The following is a 20,780-nucleotide window of genomic DNA, read 5'->3' on the forward strand; positions in this document are numbered from 1 at the left end:
GTATATTGTCTGTTTGCGTCTTCTCCCAAGTTCCTAGTGATAGAAAAAGAGGGAATGGCCTCAAGCTGTGCCAGAGGAGGGTTAACTGAACATTAAGAAAAAGAAATTTTATTGAAAGGGTTGTCAGTCATTGGAACAGGCTGTCCAGGGAGGTGGTTGAGTCATCCATCACTGGATGTGTTTAAAAGGTGAGTAGATGTGTTGATTAGGGATATGGCTTAGTGGTGGACTTGGTAGAATAGGGTTAATGGTTAGCCTCGATGATCTTGAAGGTCTTTTCCAACCTAAATGATTCTATGATTCTCTGTTGGTTTAAACAGACTCAGTTTGAGAGAAATAAAATGTCCATTACAGTCCTAGTAGGATCCTAGGACTTAAGTGGTCAGCAGAACAGCTATTCTGCACAGTGCACTGATCTCACCAAAGTATGTTTCCAACATCCTCTATCTGTGATTGTGAGAACACTTCGTATTGAAAAACTGTTCATGGATGTCCCCAGATCTTCCTGTTTAGTTTTATAAATACCACCCTTTCAAAATCTGTCTTCTTCCCCCTCTCTCTAGGTGGCAAATTTGCTCAGACTCTTCCAGATACCCCAGATAAGCTATGCCTCCACCAGTGCCAAGCTGAGTGACAAATCCCGCTACGACTACTTTGCGCGGACAGTGCCCCCTGACTTCTACCAGGCAAAAGCCATGGCTGAAATCCTACGGTACTTCAACTGGACTTACGTGTCAACGGTTGCTTCAGAAGGAGACTATGGGGAGACAGGGATAGAAGCCTTTGAGCAGGAAGCTCGCCTCCGCAACATCTGCATCGCCACCTCTGAGAAAGTAGGTCGGTCCAACATCCGGAAGTCCTATGATGGTGTGATCAAAGAGCTGCTGCAGAAACCCAATGCCAGAGTGGTGGTGCTCTTCATGCGAGGTGATGACTCACGGGAGCTGATTGCAGCTGCCAACCGCTTCAACGTTTCCTTTACCTGGATTGCCAGCGATGGGTGGGGAGCGCAAGAGAGTATTGTCAAGGGCAATGAGCACATAGCTTCTGGGGCAATAACCTTGGAACTTGCTTCTCATCCAGTTAAAGAGTTTGACACATATTTCCAAAGCCTCAGCCCTCACAATAACAGACGTAACCCCTGGTTCAAGGACTTCTGGGAGCAAAAATTCCAGTGCAATCTCCAGAACAAAAAACCACATAAAAAGGCTTGTGAGAAGCACTTCACCATCAACAGTTCCAACTATGAGCAAGAATCCAAGATCATGTTTGTTGTGAATGCAGTGTATGCAATGGCTCATGCCTTGCATAAAATGCAGAGGACTCTCTGTCCAAACACCACCAAACTCTGTGATGCCATGAAGCATTTGGATGGCAGGAAGTTGTACAAAGATTATCTCCTGAAAGTAAATTTTACAGGTAACAATGTCTCTTTTGGTACATGTGAAATGTCACTATAATTCATTAAATGTTCTACAGTCACAGTAAGAGTTACCTTAATTCCCAACAGAACCTATTGTCACAGTTCTGATCAGAGTGGCAGCCAGGCAAAACCACTCCTGCCACAGGAAGTGAGAAAGAAGAACAGGACAAAAACCCTAGAAAAATAGCTCAAGGCTCCTTCTGTTTCCAACAGAAGGGAGATGGAGGTGACAGCATCTTGTCTTGGAAATGTTACTCTCCATCCTCTAAACTTAACACACACACACTTCCATTTCATTCATAGCCATCTTGGCTTCAGCTGGGTATGTTCTGAGACCAATGGTCATTTCAGCACCTGCTTCACTAGGCAACTGCCTGCTATGCCTATGGCAAGACTTGGCCTTCTTTATCTCATTGCATTGTGAATTTACTTAAAAGCTAGACCATAGCCAATGACCAATGTCCTTGCAATAGAAAAGAATTGCTTCCAGCCACAGAACCAGATCAATAGGGAATATTTAAATATATGGGATAGTGCCATTACCTGTATTACAGAACTTTAAGCTTGATGATGAAGTATAAAAAGCTAGACTGGTTATGTGCAGGGGACTTGAGGAGAAAGAGTGGATGATCTGGCAACAACATGAGCAGACTTCATGGATAATGGATGTGCAGTACATGACACCTCTGTGTTTCTGCCACTACATATGGCTGAGCTTATGTTTGTTATTAATATTATACCATTGCAAGGGTAAATAGATTTACAGAGGAAATAAGCAGTGTAGACTATCACTTCCTTTTTTTTTGTTATTGTTAAATGCCTGACTTTTTTCTGAAGTATCTAGGTTGAGCTTGCATTTATTATTAAACTGATATTCTCAGCTGACAGACTTGGTAGTAAGGAAACATCATGCTGTGCTTTGTATGAGAAACAGCTCCAAGAGACATTAAGGAAAAATACATGTATGATACAATATATTCAGTCCCAAGGAAATCCTCATTACCACATTACAACATTAATAACACTGGAAACTATGTGGAAAAGTCAGATTGGAACTTGAACTTTTGCTCCTTCAGAGGTTTTCTCAGCATTTAATTCAAACCATCTCTAGATACTACTGACCACATCCTTAGTGCTTCTTTCACTCTCAGTAGGGTAGCTAAGTTCTTGATTTTCTTGAGTATTTGTAGTCATACCTCCCAGAGCATGTTGAAGAGCTCCTTAGGACCCCTGGTCTCCTGTCATCCCATTTGCTGACTAGCTGGCCTGTTTAGAGAACATCAGTGATTCCTGCAGTTAATGTGTCTGGGTTTGTTTACCATGGAAATCAAGAAAGGGTGGATGGAGTTGGTCACTTGCTGCATCTTAGCTCATCTCTCAGGAGGGTCTTCAAAATGACCCAGGATCTTGGGTGTCCTCTGGTCATATAGATTTAGTAACAAAGGAAAAAAAATGTGATAGCAGCTGGAAGTTGAGATGTTTCAAAACCTTCATCTGACTGTTTTATGCAAAGCAAAGCCAGAAAAAAATGTTTTCATTTGGACTGAAAAAATCTTTGACACTTGTCATTAATTGGAATTTGAAGCTGTTCCAGCTAAAAAAAAACAACCACCAAGCCTGCTATTTTGCAGTTTTGAATAAAGAAGGCTCTTTTTAAAATCAAATTAAATTGTTTTACAATCAACATGGAAATCATTAAGAGCTTTAGTTGCAGTTAATTTCTGGTTTAAAGCATTAAAAAGACTGTTGAGTTCTTTTACAATGGCTTTGTTTGGTACTAGCTTGAAGTATGATTTGCTCATCTCCTGTCCATTTGTCATCAGTTCTTCTACTATAATGTGAATCTGTATTTTAATGTCAGGCATTTTTTAAGCACATGAGTTATTTTTAGGTAGTGAGAGAATCAGCAAAGCTTCCATGCCTTCTACCTTTCAGAGAGGTGTGAAATTTTAATGCAAATCTCATCACTGATTTCCATGGGATGAAGAATTCTCCTTTGCTCTTTCCTGGTTGGAGGAAGTCTCTGGGTTTGTAATTTATACAATGTCAGGATCCTGCTCTGTGGTACATTTGATCAATGATGTTCTCATATTTCCAGCTCGTCATCCAAGAACAAACCCCCACTGCAGAGGTGGGAAGGCATGGAAGCTACCAGCCCATCAGGTGCACTGCAAACAAGTCAGGCTGTGAATGTTCTCTCTTCTTTAGCCTAGATAATGATCCACTACCACCAAAAGAAAGCAGTCAAGAAGGAGAACACCAGTGACACCATATTCCCCCACAGACAGTTATTTAAGCAATGCCTCCTGTCTGTTGAAAGGCAGAGGTACAAAGAGATGAGCCTGGCATGCATAACCTGCAGCTTGCCATGAAAGAAATCACTCAGTTTCCAGGAACATATGATGGTGCATTTGAAACACATCAGTCTGAGTAAATGGTACAGGACATTTATATGACTGGTGTGGGACTGTGCAATTTTAGACATTTAACCTACGTGCTTAAATTCATTTTGGTTAATCTCTGATTATAGTTGATGGAGCGGATCAGGGCTTACAGAGTGCGGTTCAGTCCACAAGAGGTCGCCTTCATGAGATTGCCCATTGGAATGGGTTGCCCGGGGAGGTGGTGGAGTCACCATCATTGGAGGTGTTCAGGAGGAGACTTGATGGGGTGCTTGGTGCCGTGGCTTAGTTGTTTAGGTGGGTTGGATTGATTGAGGAGTTGGACACGATGATCTTGAAGGTTTCTTCCAAGCTGGTTTATTATTATTATTATTATTATTATTAGTTTTAGTTTTAATTTTAGTTTTCCCCTACATCTCTTGCTATTGACTACAGAGCAACTAAAATTCTCACTTGTCATTTAGCTGAGAGCCTCAAGTGAGACTCTCAGGCACAGCAATAATGGGATCTGCAGGGAAATACTTAGGGACCAGCTAACAGCAGGGTTGGATTAGAGGAATGACCAGGATTTGTGCACTCTCACGCTACCACTGCTGTTGACATGTTATGTGATGGGTATTGTATTAACGTCTCTCGGGTCCTACTTATAGCTTCTTTTTCATTACATTGAAACGACTCCATGGAACTGAAGTGCGACACAGAGGCATGGTGAGATTTCATTCCCTATTGTTTGTGAGATACACAGAGCAGATAATTTTTTTGCAAGTCAGTAAGACATGTATGACAAATATTGTGATATCCTGAATCTTTTCTGTGGGGGAGAAAAGAGACGCCTCTACCTGATTCCCACTCTCAGCAGCAGGATCTGCGAATGTAAAACCCAGCCCTTTGATAAACACACTTGCTCCATTTCAGTGCTTGTTTGGCCTTTCAAAGAGATATAGGCTGGTTTATCTTCTTGATCCTTCCATCCTCTCTGTTCCCTCCCGAGGGCACAAGTGCAGCACTTGATGTTCTGAATCGTGATGCTCTTCTGCTGATAAAGAGATGCTGGTTCAAGAGGCTGTTAGTTTGTATTACCAGAACAATGAAGAAGTGCTGAACAAATGCAAAAGACTCCATGGGAGAGAGGACAGAGTATAATCAAATTCTCATCAGCAACCAGCTGCTACTTGGTGGAGGGCAGCATTTAGAGACTCTTGGGAGGACTATGAATTCAGGAATGAACCCCAACGGGAGACAGAGCTCCAAGTATCTAGAAGGCACCCTCCCTCAGAGAGATGGAGGGGCTAGTACAACAAACAGATCTGCGAGCTGCTTTAGTTCCTTTAACCCACCAGAATGACAGAAAACCATCGTTATCATTGCCTAAAGTGCTAGTGCATTTGGCATGTGCCAAAAGAGTGAGTTGTTAGCACCGGCAGTGTGAAAGGTGTGTCCATCATTTGGGATGAAATGGTAGAGTCCTGAATACCTGTGCTCCACATTTTGTTATCTGGTGTAGCTGCTTGTCTGGGATGCTGGGCTCCAGGTTGACCAGGTGTGAAGAATATCAGCAATGACATTTGAGGACCAGCATTAGCTTCATCTGTACCAGGGCTGCTGCAGGATGACAACTTTGTCACTCAAGGTTGTGGATCTGGGCTTCAGCTTTTCTCACAGCACAGCTAGCAGGGGTGATGGTTACAGGACTAATTCTGCTGTGAGTCTGGAGTGGGAGCATATGAGCAGAGGAAGGTTGGATTTAGGGCTGTATGAAGCCTATATCATCAAATATATACCAGGAAAAAATGACCGAACAGAATAACTATTTAAAATGAGAAAAGGATTGTAAGTCAGGTCTGATTTGACCCCTTTCATCAGCTAGACTTTATCACAAAACTGTCAGACCCTAAATTTCTATACAGTTTATTTTCTTTCTTTTCTTATTCCCCACTCTAACCCAGTCAACACTCAAATAACATAAAGCAGAAACACAAACTCATCTTCTCATCTAGCCTTGAACACTGGTGACTTCTGTGGTGGGAGCATACTTTCATGGATCATTTCCATGCTCTAGCTGAGTAGGAAAGGGCTTAAAACTCATGGTCTACAACACACAGATGTCACCTCAATTCTGAGCACAGCAGCATCACATAAATCCCTGCTCTGGGACTTAGCCATAACTATTTCATGCCAAAAGTTCACTTTGAAGCTTAATGTCTTGCCAAGCTTGCATGGAGCCCAGATGATGCATCTGCTATAACAAGCAGATGACAGATGCAGAAATTTCAAAGCCCAGGTATAAATTTACAGCAGGGAGGCCTGTCAGTAGATGTTCAGGCTGAAGCTAAAGCTCATATCCATGCTCTGCAGCTGATTGTCCTAATACTCCATAATCTCACCCAATGAGCTCCTCCTCATCAGGTCAGATACTCTCCTCCTCCAACACTCACTGGAATCAGCTGGAAGGTCCTGCTGGCCTTCTTTGTGACACTTACTTGTAAAACAAACCAGAACATTGCTTTCAACTGAACGTAACACTTTCATGGGCACATGGCATCAATACCTTGCTAGTAATAAAAATTTTAAAGTATAATTTACAAAGGGTTTGTAGGCAATAAACCCAAGGAAAATAGAGAGTGAATTCCCCAAGATATGCATTAAAAATACACGTGAAAAAGATATTCAAGATTTATAGGAAAAAAACACTGCCTTTTTCCTGGGACCACAAAGATGTCATAGCATTTAAAATCCTGAAAGCAGCTGAGGGACAGTCTCTGAAGGCACACTTGAGGCTTGTTATTTCAGAGCAGAGGACCAACTGAACCTGTAGAGTATTTTTTCACACTTCTGTCTGTGCTAAGATTACCCAGGTATATGTGCACATAGAGCTGTAGCAAGATATTTGCAAGATATCTGCCTTTTCCTCATCTGTTGTTACTATGTTTCTCTCTGTGTCCACCAAGGAGTGGAGGTTGTCCTTGCCCCTCCACTTGCTATTATTATTAGATTGCTATATTTGTAGAAGGATTTTTTGTTGTCCTTCACCACAGTGGCCAGTCTAAGCTCTAAATGGGCTTTTGCCTCTCTAATTTTCTTCCTGCATGACCTAGCAACTTCCTTAAACATTCCATGGGTTACCTCTCGTTCCTTCCAAAGAAGATACACCCTCTTTTTTTCCCTTAATTCACCCAGTTCATTGCCCATTCAGGCTGGCCATCTGCCCCACAGCTCATCTTCCAGCACATTGACACAGCCTGTTCCTGTGCCTTCAAGAATTCTTTCTTACAGTAGGTCCAGCCCTCCTGGGCCCTATGTTTTTAAGGGCTGTTTCCCAAGGTACCTTCTGAGTTAGTTCCCTAGGTAACCTGAAGTCCACTCTCCAGAAGTCCAGAGTGGAGGTTTTGGTGCTGCCCCTCTTAGCTTGACTGCATATTGAAAACTCAATTATTTCATGGTCACTGGATCCCAGACAGCCTCCAACCACCACATCTCCCACCAGCCCTTCTCTATTGGTAAAAAGAAGGTCAAGCAAAGCCTTACCCCTGGTAGGCTCACATAGCAGCTGGGCTAAGAAGCTATCCTCCATACACTCTAAGCACCTTCTAGACTGCCTCCTCTCTGCTGTGTTAACTTCCCAACAGATATCAGGCACATTAAAATCACTTGTAAGCACAAGGTCTGGTGATCTTGAGACAGCCTCTAGCTGCCTATAGTATAATTCATTAACTTCTTCATCCTGGTTGGGTGGTCTATAACAAACTCCAGCAAGGATGTCTGCCTTATTGGTCTTCCCTCTAATTTTTACCCACAGGCACTCAAATTGATCATCCTTGATCTTTGGGCAACTTTAATCCTCCAAGAGGCTTCCAGGCAGAACTTTCCAGTTAGCTTTCCCTGAAGCTTTTACATGTGTGTATTAATACATTTATTTATTTTTTTAATATACATGCATATTTAAATATATATTTAATTGTGTATAATATAGATTAGTAAAACATAAAATCATAAAATTAAAGAATAAATCAGATTGAAAGGGCCCTCAGGTCTCTAGTTCAACCTCCTACTGAAAGCAAAGTCAAATGCAGGAGCAGACCAAGTCACTCAGAACTTTATAGATGTAAACTCTCTGAAATTAAAATACTATGGAACCTTTTCTAATTCTAGTTTAGGTTTGAAGTAGCACAGTGGCAAACAGTTTGCACCTTGGATGTGTTGCATGTCACACACTGAACCACGTGAGATGGTACTCAGGTTGGCAGCAGGACACAAACATTTTCATCTCTAGAGCATAACTTGCAAATCACATTTTCATTAAAACTTTTCTTGCTGTGATGGCAGGTCAGTGACCTACCTGTTAATGGTGCCTGTTAACTAGCCAGAGATCATCATAAAATGCTGTCTTTTCATGCCTTCATTTGGTACTAATTAACAGTAATTGGCCTGAGCAAAGGCAGAGATTAAATTGTGTTCCTGTCTCTTGAGAAGCTTTAGCAGCAGAAGCCAAGGTGTTTTAGACCATTGCTTCCCATTTAATTTGGGAGCAAGGTGTTTCTGCCTTCTGCCACCACTGCCACCACTGGCTGATTTAGAGCTGAGTTCCCATAGACAAAAAGATGATAAATGCAGGTTTAGCAAAGCACAGAGTAGCTACAACTTTTCTTCAAATCCTCAGGAAGACTCTGGAAATATATTGCCTTTGGCCTTTACACAGATGGGTGCCTGTCCTAGAAAATCTGCTGAAGCCACAGGCCAGCAATAGCTCCAAAATTGTTAAGGTAGCACGTTTAAGTGAAGGTACTATGACATCCCTAAAATGGCAAATAGCTCTCCATTTCATTTTCCTCTACTTGAATATTTACATAATCCTCCATTTCAGATGAGCTATGAAAAACTGAACATTAAGTTATACAGTCTGTGTATTGAATGTAACTCATAGTCAGCTACTTTGTCATACTAATAACATCGCCTTTAGGCATCTTATAAATCTCTAGATTGCACAGCACCCATGGGGGTGTGTAAATGAGGATGAGATTAGACACCCTGTGTTTACAGAGAGAAACATGACTGAAAACTGAGCAATTATTTTCTTCCAGATCGCATATTTGAGATACAAAATGTTTGGTAACCTAATTTCTCAAAATCACAGACTTGTGTGTTTGTCTGCTGATTGTTTTATAATAGTTATTATTTCATCTCTTATTTCACTAGCAAATGTGATGTGAATCCCTAACACTGAGGGTCTGCACAGTCAAACTGCTTGGAGGCGCAGGAAGACTCACTCATGCAGCCTTTTCATCCCCCAGCTACGCACACTCTTTTTTTCCATCCCATTGATCTCTACAACATGGGGACAACTCAGGACAACCATGTTTTTACTCTTCATGCAGTTTAACCTGTGCAAGACATCCACACATAGCTGAAAATGTGTCAGGTCTGCTTCTTTCTCCTTGTGATCCGGAAGAACTAGATATGTGAGAAAAGAGATTGGCTCAGCATTCCTACCTCTTGCGTTTTATCATGTAGTGTGGCTCTGGAAAGCCAATGGGAGGACCAGATTCTGTTCTGTTACATACTATGGAAAAGCACTTCCAGAAGTAATCTCAATTAGTCCAACTTGCACATTGAGGTGTTGTATAAGGATCTGAAAAAGGCAAAGGTTATGCTCAAAACATGACTACTGTAGTACTGAGAATGAGAAAAAGGACATGAGAAGGAGATTGCATAGAGACTCACTAGGAACATAAATTGCTCTTTTGAGTACTCCAGATGTGTCTTGGATTTACAGAGAATCCTGAGAAAACTGGTATTTTCAAAAGGTGTTGAAGAAAACTACAGAATGTCAAACTAGATGCCAAATCCTGAAGATAATAAATGCTATTTTTACCAAACCTCTATTTTTGTTGGCAGCTAATAATTATACTAGAAAGGCAGAACTGAATTCATAATCTTCAGAAAAGTATATTTTCTCCTGATACAATCTTAATATCTCTACATTCCTAGAAGACAAATTTACTTTACCCGGTAGAGCACAGTGTGAAGGCATTTGCAGGGACTAAATGGAAACTGATATCAAACCAGTATAGCTGCACTAATGTGATACTAACCTGCAGTCCAGGCTGCTGCTGCAACCTGGACATGACTCGATCTGAACTACATCTCTTCCACATAGTATATTTCCAGGCAAACCTGTCACAAGCTGGCTGCTGTACTCATACTTGTTAAACTGCAGCCCAGATGAGCATATGAATCTATTTTAACTTTCTTTCCAGCCTGAACTCTTCTCTTCAAGCTTGTTTTGCCCATTTGCTAACTCAAGGTGCAGAAAAAAAGCAGGTTAATAATGCAGTCATGTTTCCCTTTCTAAAAGGAAGAAAGGAATTGGGCCCAACCTCAACTAGTTAGTGCAAATTTTTGCACTAACCTATATTTTTCCCAAAAATTCACAACATTGGTGTAATTGTCTCATGGATCAAAAGAAGGACTTAGGACAAAAGTTTCAGAGCAATGTCTGAAAGGCTTTGCAGATCCTGACACAAATTCATCATTCTTATTTGTGCAAGTGTTTGCGAATGTTTTTATCAAAAATCCATTCAAGCCTAGATAACACCTACTTTCTAAAAGCTAATTTAAAAAGCAGCCAGATCTACTCTTTTATCTCTTTCATAAAGCAGAAATTCATTTTACATATAAGTACTCTTCACAAACTGACCTTCAACTGCAAACTGGATGGACCTGTCAGACAGATGTGTTGAAGAGTGACTTCCTTTTGCTGTCTCATCTGTCAGAGCCATGTTTCTAAACACCTCTAAAAGCATCTCAGAGTATGTGAGCTTTGGCATCACTGCATTATGTATGTCTATTTTATTAGCAGATATAGAATGGAATGTAAAAAGATATTATGTAACTGATATGTGGGTGAGTCATTTCCTTTTGTTTCCTTCTTCCTGCCATGAAAGCGTAGTTTGTCTGAGGACGTAACAAGTGAATACAAAGAATACTAAAATTCTTCAAGGCAGTGGGAAGAACACAGATACTCATGTACAGATGTATCAAAAGTACAATGACTTCTATTCCACAAAATCCTATCTGTAGCATAGCTCAGAAACAGGAGCAATCCTTTGATGTGTTTTCTCACTTCTTGCTCCAGCCATGGAGCAGTAAAGCAACATCAACTTATCTGCTTTCTAGTGGAATGCAGTGGGGCTCAGCCTTAAAATGATATTTCCAAATATTAGTCTTTAAACTTGAGGCATGTAAATAATCAAATAATTAGCAAGATAACTAATTTGGCTCATAGGGTGTCTACACACAAAACTCACTATCTCCTTACTGTATAGGAAGAACAGCAAAGAGTCAAAAGTGGTGACGATGTACATGGTGGTTGCAAACACCCAGTAAATAGAAAGCAGAGGTTAATGTACTTCACACTATGAAGGTCCCTGCCTCTTCAATCTTGCATCCACTTTTCATCTCCTATAGTTTTGCTTTTCTTGTTACAAACCCATCATTTTACTTGCCAATATATGAATCATCTCTTCTAGATTAATGGCGCATATATATCTAGCGTTTTTCCTACAGAAGAAATTCAAAAGTACTTCTGAAAGATGTGAGACATTCACTTTCTAAATGTGTATGTGCAATTGCTCCTCAATTCAATACAGGTTTCATGCTGTATATTTTTCTATTTGCTGCCATACACAGATTCCAGACAATTTGATGGGCAGCAGAACAAGCTAATGCATGAAATCCTTTTTAAGTTCGAAATATTTACCACTTCTGTGGCTGAAATATGAGATTCAACTAAGAAAACACTAGTTTATAGCCAGGGAAGGAACTGCACGGTGCTCAGTGGGGACAGGAAAATATTAGTGTGAGAAAGAATATAGAATCATAGAATGGCTTAGGTTTGAAGGGACCTTAGAGATCATGTATTCCAACCTCCCTGAAATAGCCAGGGAAACCTCTCAACTAGACGTGGCTGCTCAAGGCCTCATTCAGCCTGCCCTTGAACACCGGAGAGAAGAGGCATCCACAACCTCTCTGGGCAGCCTATTCCAGAGTCTCACTACCCTCATACTGAAGAACTTCTTCCTATGATCCACTCTAAACCTACTCTCCCTCATCTTAAAACCATACCCCCTTGTCCTATCACTAGACACCCTTATGGAAAGTCCCTCTCTAGCCTTCCTGTAGGATCCCTTTGGAGTACTGGATGAATATGAGTGAAGCGCAGTCTTTTACTAAGTTCCTCACACAGAATGTGTGTGCCACAGAAATCCTATGTAACTCAATAACTGAGAGCATATGGACTTTCAGAGTAAACTGTGATTTAGAATGGCATCTGGCATCATTTTGACTTCTTGACACTGTTTCAGCCACACTATTGTTTAGGAGGTTTGGATCAGAAAACCCAGACATAAGCATGCATACACACACGCACACACATACATGTATGCACACACGGACTCTCTAAAGTGCTCACTCACTGTTCTTTAAAATTAAGGTTTAAAACAGTTTTACAGCCAAAGATAATAGTTGTTGGGTTTGCACTGGCAAACAGTGCAGAGGCCATCATCCTTGTGGCTCCTTGTTATCCCTTTTATCTTTTCACCGTACAGAGGATATTTTGCATATGCTGGGTACATGTTCTTCTTTCTATTGATTATACCCTAAAAATAATCCCCTCTTGTTGCCAAAAATGAATTTCTTCAGTGATAACTAGCTGACTCTGTGTAGCTCTTGGAGGCCCCAAGCATCTTCCTGTGCTTCTGCCACAGAATTCACCTGCTGTCTTCCTGTAGGAACACCTTATCTGTGGCTTTTTCTGCTTTACAGTAGGTCTTAAATTTGCTACAATACACCAGAAGATCTTGGTCATATATTGAAGTGTATGGGATGGGTTTGCCAGAATCTTCTAGTCTATGCAGCAGTGACATAGTTGCCTGTCAGAGAAGAAGGTTGTGCTCATGTTGTCATCCCTGCCCTTGCCATAACTAACTATAGATTGTGTGCCCCTACAAATACATTTTAGTTAAAGAATAGAATAGAATAGAATAGAATAGAATAGACCAGGTTTTAAGAGATCTTCAAGATCATCGCATCCAACCTATCAACCAATCCAACCCACCTAATCAACCAAACCATAGCACCAAGCACCCCATCAAGTCTCCTCCTGAACACCTCCAATGATGGTGACTCCACCACCTCCCTGGGCAGCCCATTCCAATGGGCAATCACTCTCTCTGTATAGAACTTCTTCCTAACATCCAGCCTAAACCTCCCCTGGTGCAGCCTGAGACTGTGTCCTCTTGTTCTGCTGCTGGCTGCCTGGGAGAAGAGACCAACATCCGCCTGTCTACAACCTCCCTTCAGGTAGTTGTAGAGAGCAATAAGGTCAACCCTGAGTCTCCTCTTCTCCAGGCTAAGCAGCCCCAGCTCCCTCAGCCTCTCCTCATAGGGCTTGTGTTCCAAACCCCTCACCAACTTCGTTGCCCTTCTCTGGACATACTCCAGCAAGTCAACATCCTTCCTAAACTGAGGGGCCCAGAACTGGACACAGTACTCAAGATGTGGCCTAACCAGTGCAGTGTACAGGGGCAGAATGACCTCCCTGCTCCTGCTGGCCACACTGTTCCTGATGCAGGCCAGGATGCCATTGGCCCTCTTGGCTGCCTGGGCACACTGCAGGCTCATGTTCAGCCTACCATCGACCAGCTCCCCCAGGTCCCTCTCTGCCTGGCTGCTCTCCAACCACACTGACCCCAGCCTGTAACACTGCAAGGGGTTACTCTGGCCAATGTGCAGAACCAGGCACTTGGATGTGTTAAATCTCATGCCATTGGATTGTGCCCATCTGTCCAGCCTGTCAAGGTCCCTCTGCAAAGCCTCTCTACCCTCCAGAAGATCAACTCCTGCCCCCAGCTTAGTGTTGTCCGCAAATTTACTGATGATGGACTCAATGCTCTCATCCAGATCATCAATAAAGATGTTAAAGAGCATGGGGTTTCTCTGAGTGTGGGTTTCCACAGTATTTGTGGCCTTGATGGATGGAAAAGCTGATCACTGCTCCACAGTCATGACACCAGCTTGGTATCAGAGACTGGCCTGCTGTTCCAGGATGAATTTCCACCAGACAGTAGCAAATGTGCCATTCTATGGAGCTGCTATTGGGAACTGAAAAAAATGTGCTGAAAAAAATTGCTAAACTTCCTCTTTTACATTTGCACATCTATTTGAATAAATAGCTAATGGTTAGTCAATGGTCCAGAAACTGAAAGATTAAAAAGCTTATCTTGAAAGACTCTTTAGAGAAGAAAATATCCCAAGTCAGATGGAGGTTTGAGGCAATGCTGTTAATGTCCTTTCTAGATCTCTGAAACACTTTATCAGTTTAAGCCTATCAATGTGTCTCTGCTTCTACCATTAAACAGGCAAATAAATCAACATTTTCATTTTACATTTCCCCTGAGGTCCAGTGATTGCTGTGACTGCTGCTAAACTGATTCAGTGGAGCAAAACATTAGCAAAAATAATTCTGTGCTCTCAGCCTTATCTTTTCTTCTCGAGAGCAGAGGAATTTGCAAATATTAATAGGACATGCAGTTCTCGTGTTGTAGGATAATACACACCAGTGAACACTTGATTATATTGGGAGGGATGACATGCTACCTTTGCAGCTGGTGTGTGATATGCATGAATAGGTTTAAAAGGCAGGAGTTCTTACCCTTTATTTCACTCTTTTCATTGAGAGTCATTGTTGTGAGTAGCCCACTTTCACCTCTTGATTGACTGACTCCGCACTTGGTCTTAAATGAAATATATTCTATTAAATACTGACTTAACCTGTCCTTTTTGTAGTTATGCATTTATACCCATTGCATTATTATATGGAAATGAGTTAAAAAGAAAATACAGACTCAAACTTTTACAAAGAAAGATGAGTAGCATTTAATATATGTGGTAGGCCTTACTGAAAGCATTGATTTCTCCATCAGTGGCCAAAATTTAGACAGCTTTCATATCTGATCTGGTTGAGGATGTCTCTGCTTACTATGGAGGGGTTGGAGGGCCCTTCCAAACCAGACCATTCTGTGATTCTATGCTTCTTCTTTGACACAACTTACTTTGTAGTCTAGTAACTGGAGAACTATATTGATGGAAGAAGATATCCATCTTCTTGAGGGCAATTCATTTTAGCTAAAGCCCACTTTGGAAGCTTTTTTTTCCCTCCACTGACTATAACAGCTGTGTGAGGAAACTAAACTTCCAATATAGACACTGTAATTAAGTTTATGTTAAAGGAATGTAAACTACTTTTTTCATATTATTTTCTCAGAGAAAACTGGTCCACTCCAAAATCTTGCACCATGAGATGTGTGAAACATCTACATTTCCAGCTTTGTCTTCCTCCAGCGTTATGTCAGCAGTGCCATAACTGAGCTGCATAATATGCCGGAGCATACAGCTTCCTCTGTGTGTTCCACTGTAGCATTTTTTAATTTATTCCAGTACTGAAGCATCCTACAACTCCTTTTTTTTTTCCACAGAATGTTCAATACATTTGAACTTCAGTTATTTTAAAAAGATGCTCTCAGAATTCACTACTTACAGTTTTATTTTCCTACTGGAAATACAATTTCATTTTGCAAATTACCCCATTATTAGTAATTTGCAGGGTGATTGCTGAGAGTTTTTAGTAGCTTCTTAAGAAAAATAATAGCATAGACTCACAAGACTTGTAGGAAGTGGCAATACCTTTATTAAACTGCCCACATATCTGGGGGGGTCGGGGGGAGAAGCAGAGGAGCTTTGGCGTAACATCTTTTTGCTGTGTCCTGTCTTGAATCTTGATCAGGCCTTATGGTTTTAAACTATACACTTTTAAAGAAGTGAACAAAAAGCTCTCAGCAATTACTCTTCAAATGGATAGTAATGAGGCTGTTTGCAAACTGAAATTGGATTTCCAGGAGGAAATAAACACTTGGTATACCAAACTTCAAGCAGATCTGTTCTTCCAAAATAATTGAAGGTCAAATTTCTTGAACAATTTTTCTCATGACCTAATGAGAGTGACCTAATGAAGTGACCTTGTGTCTGAGAGCTTGTGAACTTCTTCCATCTATATACTAGCCTAATAAAAAATGTGTCCTTTCCTATGGGCTTGAAATCTCTCATATCTTAGACCATCACAGTTACAGTGTTACTATTCCTAAACAGTAGTATTGCTTTGTAAGTAACTAAATCTAAGTCAGCCCATCTGATTTGGGAGCGTCTTCATATCAAGCCAATTAGGAAATAACAGCCAGAGGGTCTGTTTCATGGTTCATTTTGTTCTGATCTCTAAGGAAAAACTATCTAACTAAATTATTCAGAGCACTGTCTGGAAACACCTCTCTAACCCTCAAGTCCCCACAGAGGAGAGAATGTTTTAAACAACTTCTGTTAATTTAATAACTGAATCTCTTCATATTTCCTTCAGGCTGACAAAGAATGACAAAGAAATGTCATTAGGTATTTAAAACTTCTGTAGCCATCAGTTGCTACATGTAGTCTGGGGGTGGCCTCCAAAAAGAGTAAGATTCATGTCCCTGTGACATGACCAAATCCCTCACTTAGTCCAAAAGTGAATTTTAGCAAAATTAAAACACAGTTTTGAGCTCTTGCAGCTGCACTCTGGATGTATTGAGAAGAGAGGATTAACCCAACGCTGGGGTTAAATGAGAATGGCCCTCATCCCTCAAACCGGACACAGGGAACTCATTACTTCAAGTTTGGAAGGAGGTCCCAGACGAAATCTCAAGCTTAGAAGCAATGTTAACGTTCAGCTGTCCAGCAACTGGCAGAAACTCACCAGCCAACTCATTCTTTCCTCAGACCAAAACATTTCAAAAAATACCAAAGGCCAGCCCAGAACTTAGAGATCCAGCTCCCAATCTTTTGTGTCATCACCCTAACATCAGCCGTAATTCTTCTTTAGCAGAATAAGTTCCCATTGCTTTTGTTTACAAAGTGACTACTTGGCCTGAGGGAGGAGTTAGGCAGTTTAAAGTCATGGTTTAATCTCCTCTGTAATTGCAAACTTATTGTTAATGTCAGACATTTCCTACAGTAGATAATTTTGAATTAAAATAATTATATCAAAGGAATTGCTATGTAGGAATCTCACCACTCATTCATGGAAATTATCAACCTAGCAGACCTATTAAATAAAGAAAAACACCTTTTCCATGAATGTTTGATTTATTTTCAAGTTGGAATCATGCAATCTTAGTTAAAGAAATTAAAGATTTTTTCTTGATTTCAAACAATATGTTCTGTACTTTTAAGAAGAAATAGACTACAAAACACTGGCATGCTTTCTGCCTTCCATGTCTCTAAATCCAAGTCCTTCAAGAAATTAGAAATTCTATTTTATTACCTTAAATTTTCTTTAAAAATAAGAGTGATTTCATCATGTCCTTGAACACTTGTAGCTGTCATGGCTTCAGTTGAATCTGCTGATGGATGTTTGATACTGTGCTGACTTTATGCCAGCTTTGAAACCAAAGTGTTGTCAGGAGCAAAGTCTTCAAGTTCAAATTGTAACATTGAGAGGTTTCTGGTTGCTGCTTTCGGTTCCTGGTGTTGGGGGGTTGGCCTTCAGGGCAGGCTGTGGGCTTTGGGGATAAAGGGGTCATTTTGTCACTGGCTTCTGCTGCTGCTTCTTCTTTTGCTGCAAAATAGGCTAAGGTAATTACACATTATATTATTTCCATTAAACTCCTTATGTCAACCCAGGGCTTTTCATGTTACTTTCCCTCCCAGTCAGGGGGTAGAAGGGAGAGTAATCTTGCTTCTGAGAGCAGGCTGTCTTAAACCAGGACAGTAACTCATTGTCTCATTCTTACTCCCCAAGTTCTAAAGACCACACATAAGCCCAAGGGCCACACAACAAGAGGACAACACACACCTGAAAATTTAAACCGTTGTGCTTCAGACAAGTGATTCATAGGAAAGATAGATAGGGAGATCTGTGTTCAGCCAGGCTGAGGAGAACGACAAGCTAAATTAATTGTGCTAATCTTTCAGGCCCTTCTTTGTTCATTTTGCCAGCATCCACATTACTTTTCTCCAGGCCTGCTATATCCAATAGCCTCACAGCAGCCCATGCAGACGGCTTGCAAGAGACACACCTTTGCAATACATTGCAGAGAGCTTGTACAAGGGGCTATCACTTGGTGCTCCCATTGCGATCCTGCATACTCCAAACCTTGGTGATACTCCTTTCATCTAACTTCAGATACATATATTATAGATGTATTTTAGTCACACTCATGATGATCAGTAGGAAAAAGAAGGTAGAATCCAGGTACCTACTCTAAGGTAAATCCTAGAAATACCCGTTCACTTCTGTAGGACAGAAACTTGGGATACCTAGTTTATATGCAGATACCCATGCCATAGATCTTTGCAACTAGGCCTGGAGAAACATTTCTGTCTCTGACTGCTGCAAACATTTGGGGGGTTTATGGCCTGTGTTAAAATTCCCTACAGCAGTCGAGTTTCTCATCTGAGAGACAAACTGTAAAGTTGAATGGAAAAACTGTAGACCTAAACTCGGAAATGACATTTGTACCAGATTAAACAGCTTCATTCATTCCTTGAATGGAATGAAGCAATACTAGATATGACCCAAACACATCCAGAAATGGCAGTGAAGGGGTTGACTGAAAAATATCAGTGACTGTGAAAAGACTGATATTTTAAGTTTGCTCATTATTTAATAATTGTGCAAATGCACAATCTATTGACACTTCACGCTGAGCTTTCCCTATATTAACTTTTAAATTGCTGTATTTCTATGTCCCTTCTGCCAATTAAGTGTGAAACCAGCTGCATTATGCTGAGATAGAAGCTAGAGTGGGTGTATCAGGTCTCCATTACTCAATCTGAATGTTCAGCCAAGCAAAAATAAGTCACTTTGACCTCAACAAACCATATCTAGCTAAAAGTACAAGGAAATTAAAATATAAACATGTTCCTTGTGATACTGTTCAGTCATTATATACACAGACATGTTTGGTGGACAAACACACTGCATCCTGTTATATTATCATCAAGGCAATCCTTACAGCACTTTAAAAAGGTATTACCCAGGAAATGTAACAGAAAGGAGTAGGAAGCATTAAAATGCTTTTTTTTCCCTGTTACATAAACAAATGTCTTGATTTTCATTCTTAAATCAGAAGGTCAGAGTTTTTGCAGCACCATCTAGTGAATCTAGGGAGGCTTTACTCAACTTTTCAGAAACTCCAGCCTGTTCCTTATTCACATTTGCATTTCTTTTTAAACATGATCCCCTTATAGTCTATTTGATGAAAGTCTATGGGCCTAGCAAGCTATTGAAGAAGGTGCCTTTGGTGCACATAATAGTTCTTTTTACATTTCTTTCCAAACCACACAAAATCCCACAGCTTTTCAAACTGCTAAACTGAAAAACTGCAGAGCTTTCATCAAGCCTTGCTATTAATGAATTGCCTCCTAGCTAGTGAGCTGTGCTCTGATCCGTACCTTGTTTTGAAAGAATACACTTTGCAAGGGTAGAACGGATGCCTTTTTTATTGGATGTGAAGGATATTCTCAGATGTACACATACCCGTCTTCATTCCTATCAGGAAGTGTTTCTGATATTTACAATAAGACATCTATACACTCTCATCTCTGTATCAGACACATGCAAGACTGTATGCAAGATATGCTTTCTGGCCCAAAGATTTTGCTGGCAAACAAAACCCAATCTGATTCCAAGCCAGTTAAGATGGCACTCATCTTTTTCTAGGCTGTTCTGTCTCTCAGAAGTTCCCACTGCCTAAATAGGATTAAACCTGCTTTCTTTTCCTCATCTGCTTAAAAAAAAAAAAAATCCTCTGTATTTTTCACCCAGCTGAGCAAATATGCAGAATTAGAAGGTTAAAAGGAAGGTTAAAATTTAAAAAAAAAAAAATAAATAAAATAAATACCCCCTTCAGAACTTTCTTAACTTTCTTTCTGAATTCTTTCATGTCACCAAGAGCTGTCCATCGGTGGCACCAAAAATTACAGATTTCCAAATGGAAGCAATACAGAATCATAGAATCTCAGAAACATTCAGGGTGGAAAAGACCATCAGGATCACCAAGTCCAACCAATAACCCTGCTCTACAAGGTTCACCCCTAAACCATATCCCCAAGCACCACATCCAAACAACCTTTAAATACATCCAGGGTTGCTGACTCAACCACCTCCCTGGGCAGCACATTGCAATGCTTGACCACTCTTTCTGTGAAAAACTTCTTCCTAATGTCCAGTCTAAACCTACCCAGCTTGAGGCTATTCCCTCTTCTTCTATCACTAATCACCTGTAAGAAGAGACCAACACCAGCCTCTCTACAACATCCTTTCAGGTAGTTGTAGAGAGCAAGGAGGTCTCCCCTCAGCCTCCTCTTCTCTAAACTAAACAGCCCCAGCTCCTTCAGTCGTTCCTCATAAGATTTATTCTCCAGGCTCTTCACCAGCTTCATTACCCTCCTCTGCACTCGCTCCAGCAGCTCAACATCTTTCCTGTATTGAGATGTCCAAAACTGTTTCTAAGAATACACAAGCACATAATTCATAAAATCGTAGAATAGAAGGGGTTGGAAGGGACTTCTGGATATCAAGTCCAGCTCCCCTGCCAAAGCAGGATCACCTAAGGCAAGCCAATGGAAAGACAAAGGTGGACTGCCTCTGTAGGCTACTGTATTCTGCACTCTGTATACCTGTTTTTCCTGATCTCATTAATGTTACTGTTATTGTATGTTCATTGCTGAACTTCTGCAAGCTGGAGCACAAAGTAACACTGGTTTATCTTTATGTCACTTTTAATTACCCTTTCTTTTCCTTCATAACTTCTTTTATGGAATTTCTTCTGGGCAACTACTTTACATAAGGGTAATTCATTTTGTGAACTCCA

General features: G+C 40.8%; 1 protein-coding gene across 4 annotated transcripts in view; it reads left to right on the forward strand.

Annotated features, from left to right (window-relative positions):
• Window positions 1-20,780, forward strand: part of GRM3 (glutamate metabotropic receptor 3) — a 114,273-nt gene that overhangs the window by 75,975 nt on the left and 17,518 nt on the right. For all 4 annotated transcript variants that reach the window (XM_054177888.1, XM_054177889.1, XM_054177887.1 and 1 more), the window contains one exon: window positions 564-1,419. In XM_054177888.1, the coding sequence (XP_054033863.1) occupies window positions 564-1,419 (856 nt within the window). The remainder of the gene's footprint in view (window positions 1-563; window positions 1,420-20,780) is intronic.

The sequence above is a fragment of the Dryobates pubescens genome, chromosome Z (genome assembly GCF_014839835.1).
Source record: "Dryobates pubescens isolate bDryPub1 chromosome Z, bDryPub1.pri, whole genome shotgun sequence".
NCBI lineage: Eukaryota > Metazoa > Chordata > Aves > Piciformes > Picidae > Dryobates > Dryobates pubescens.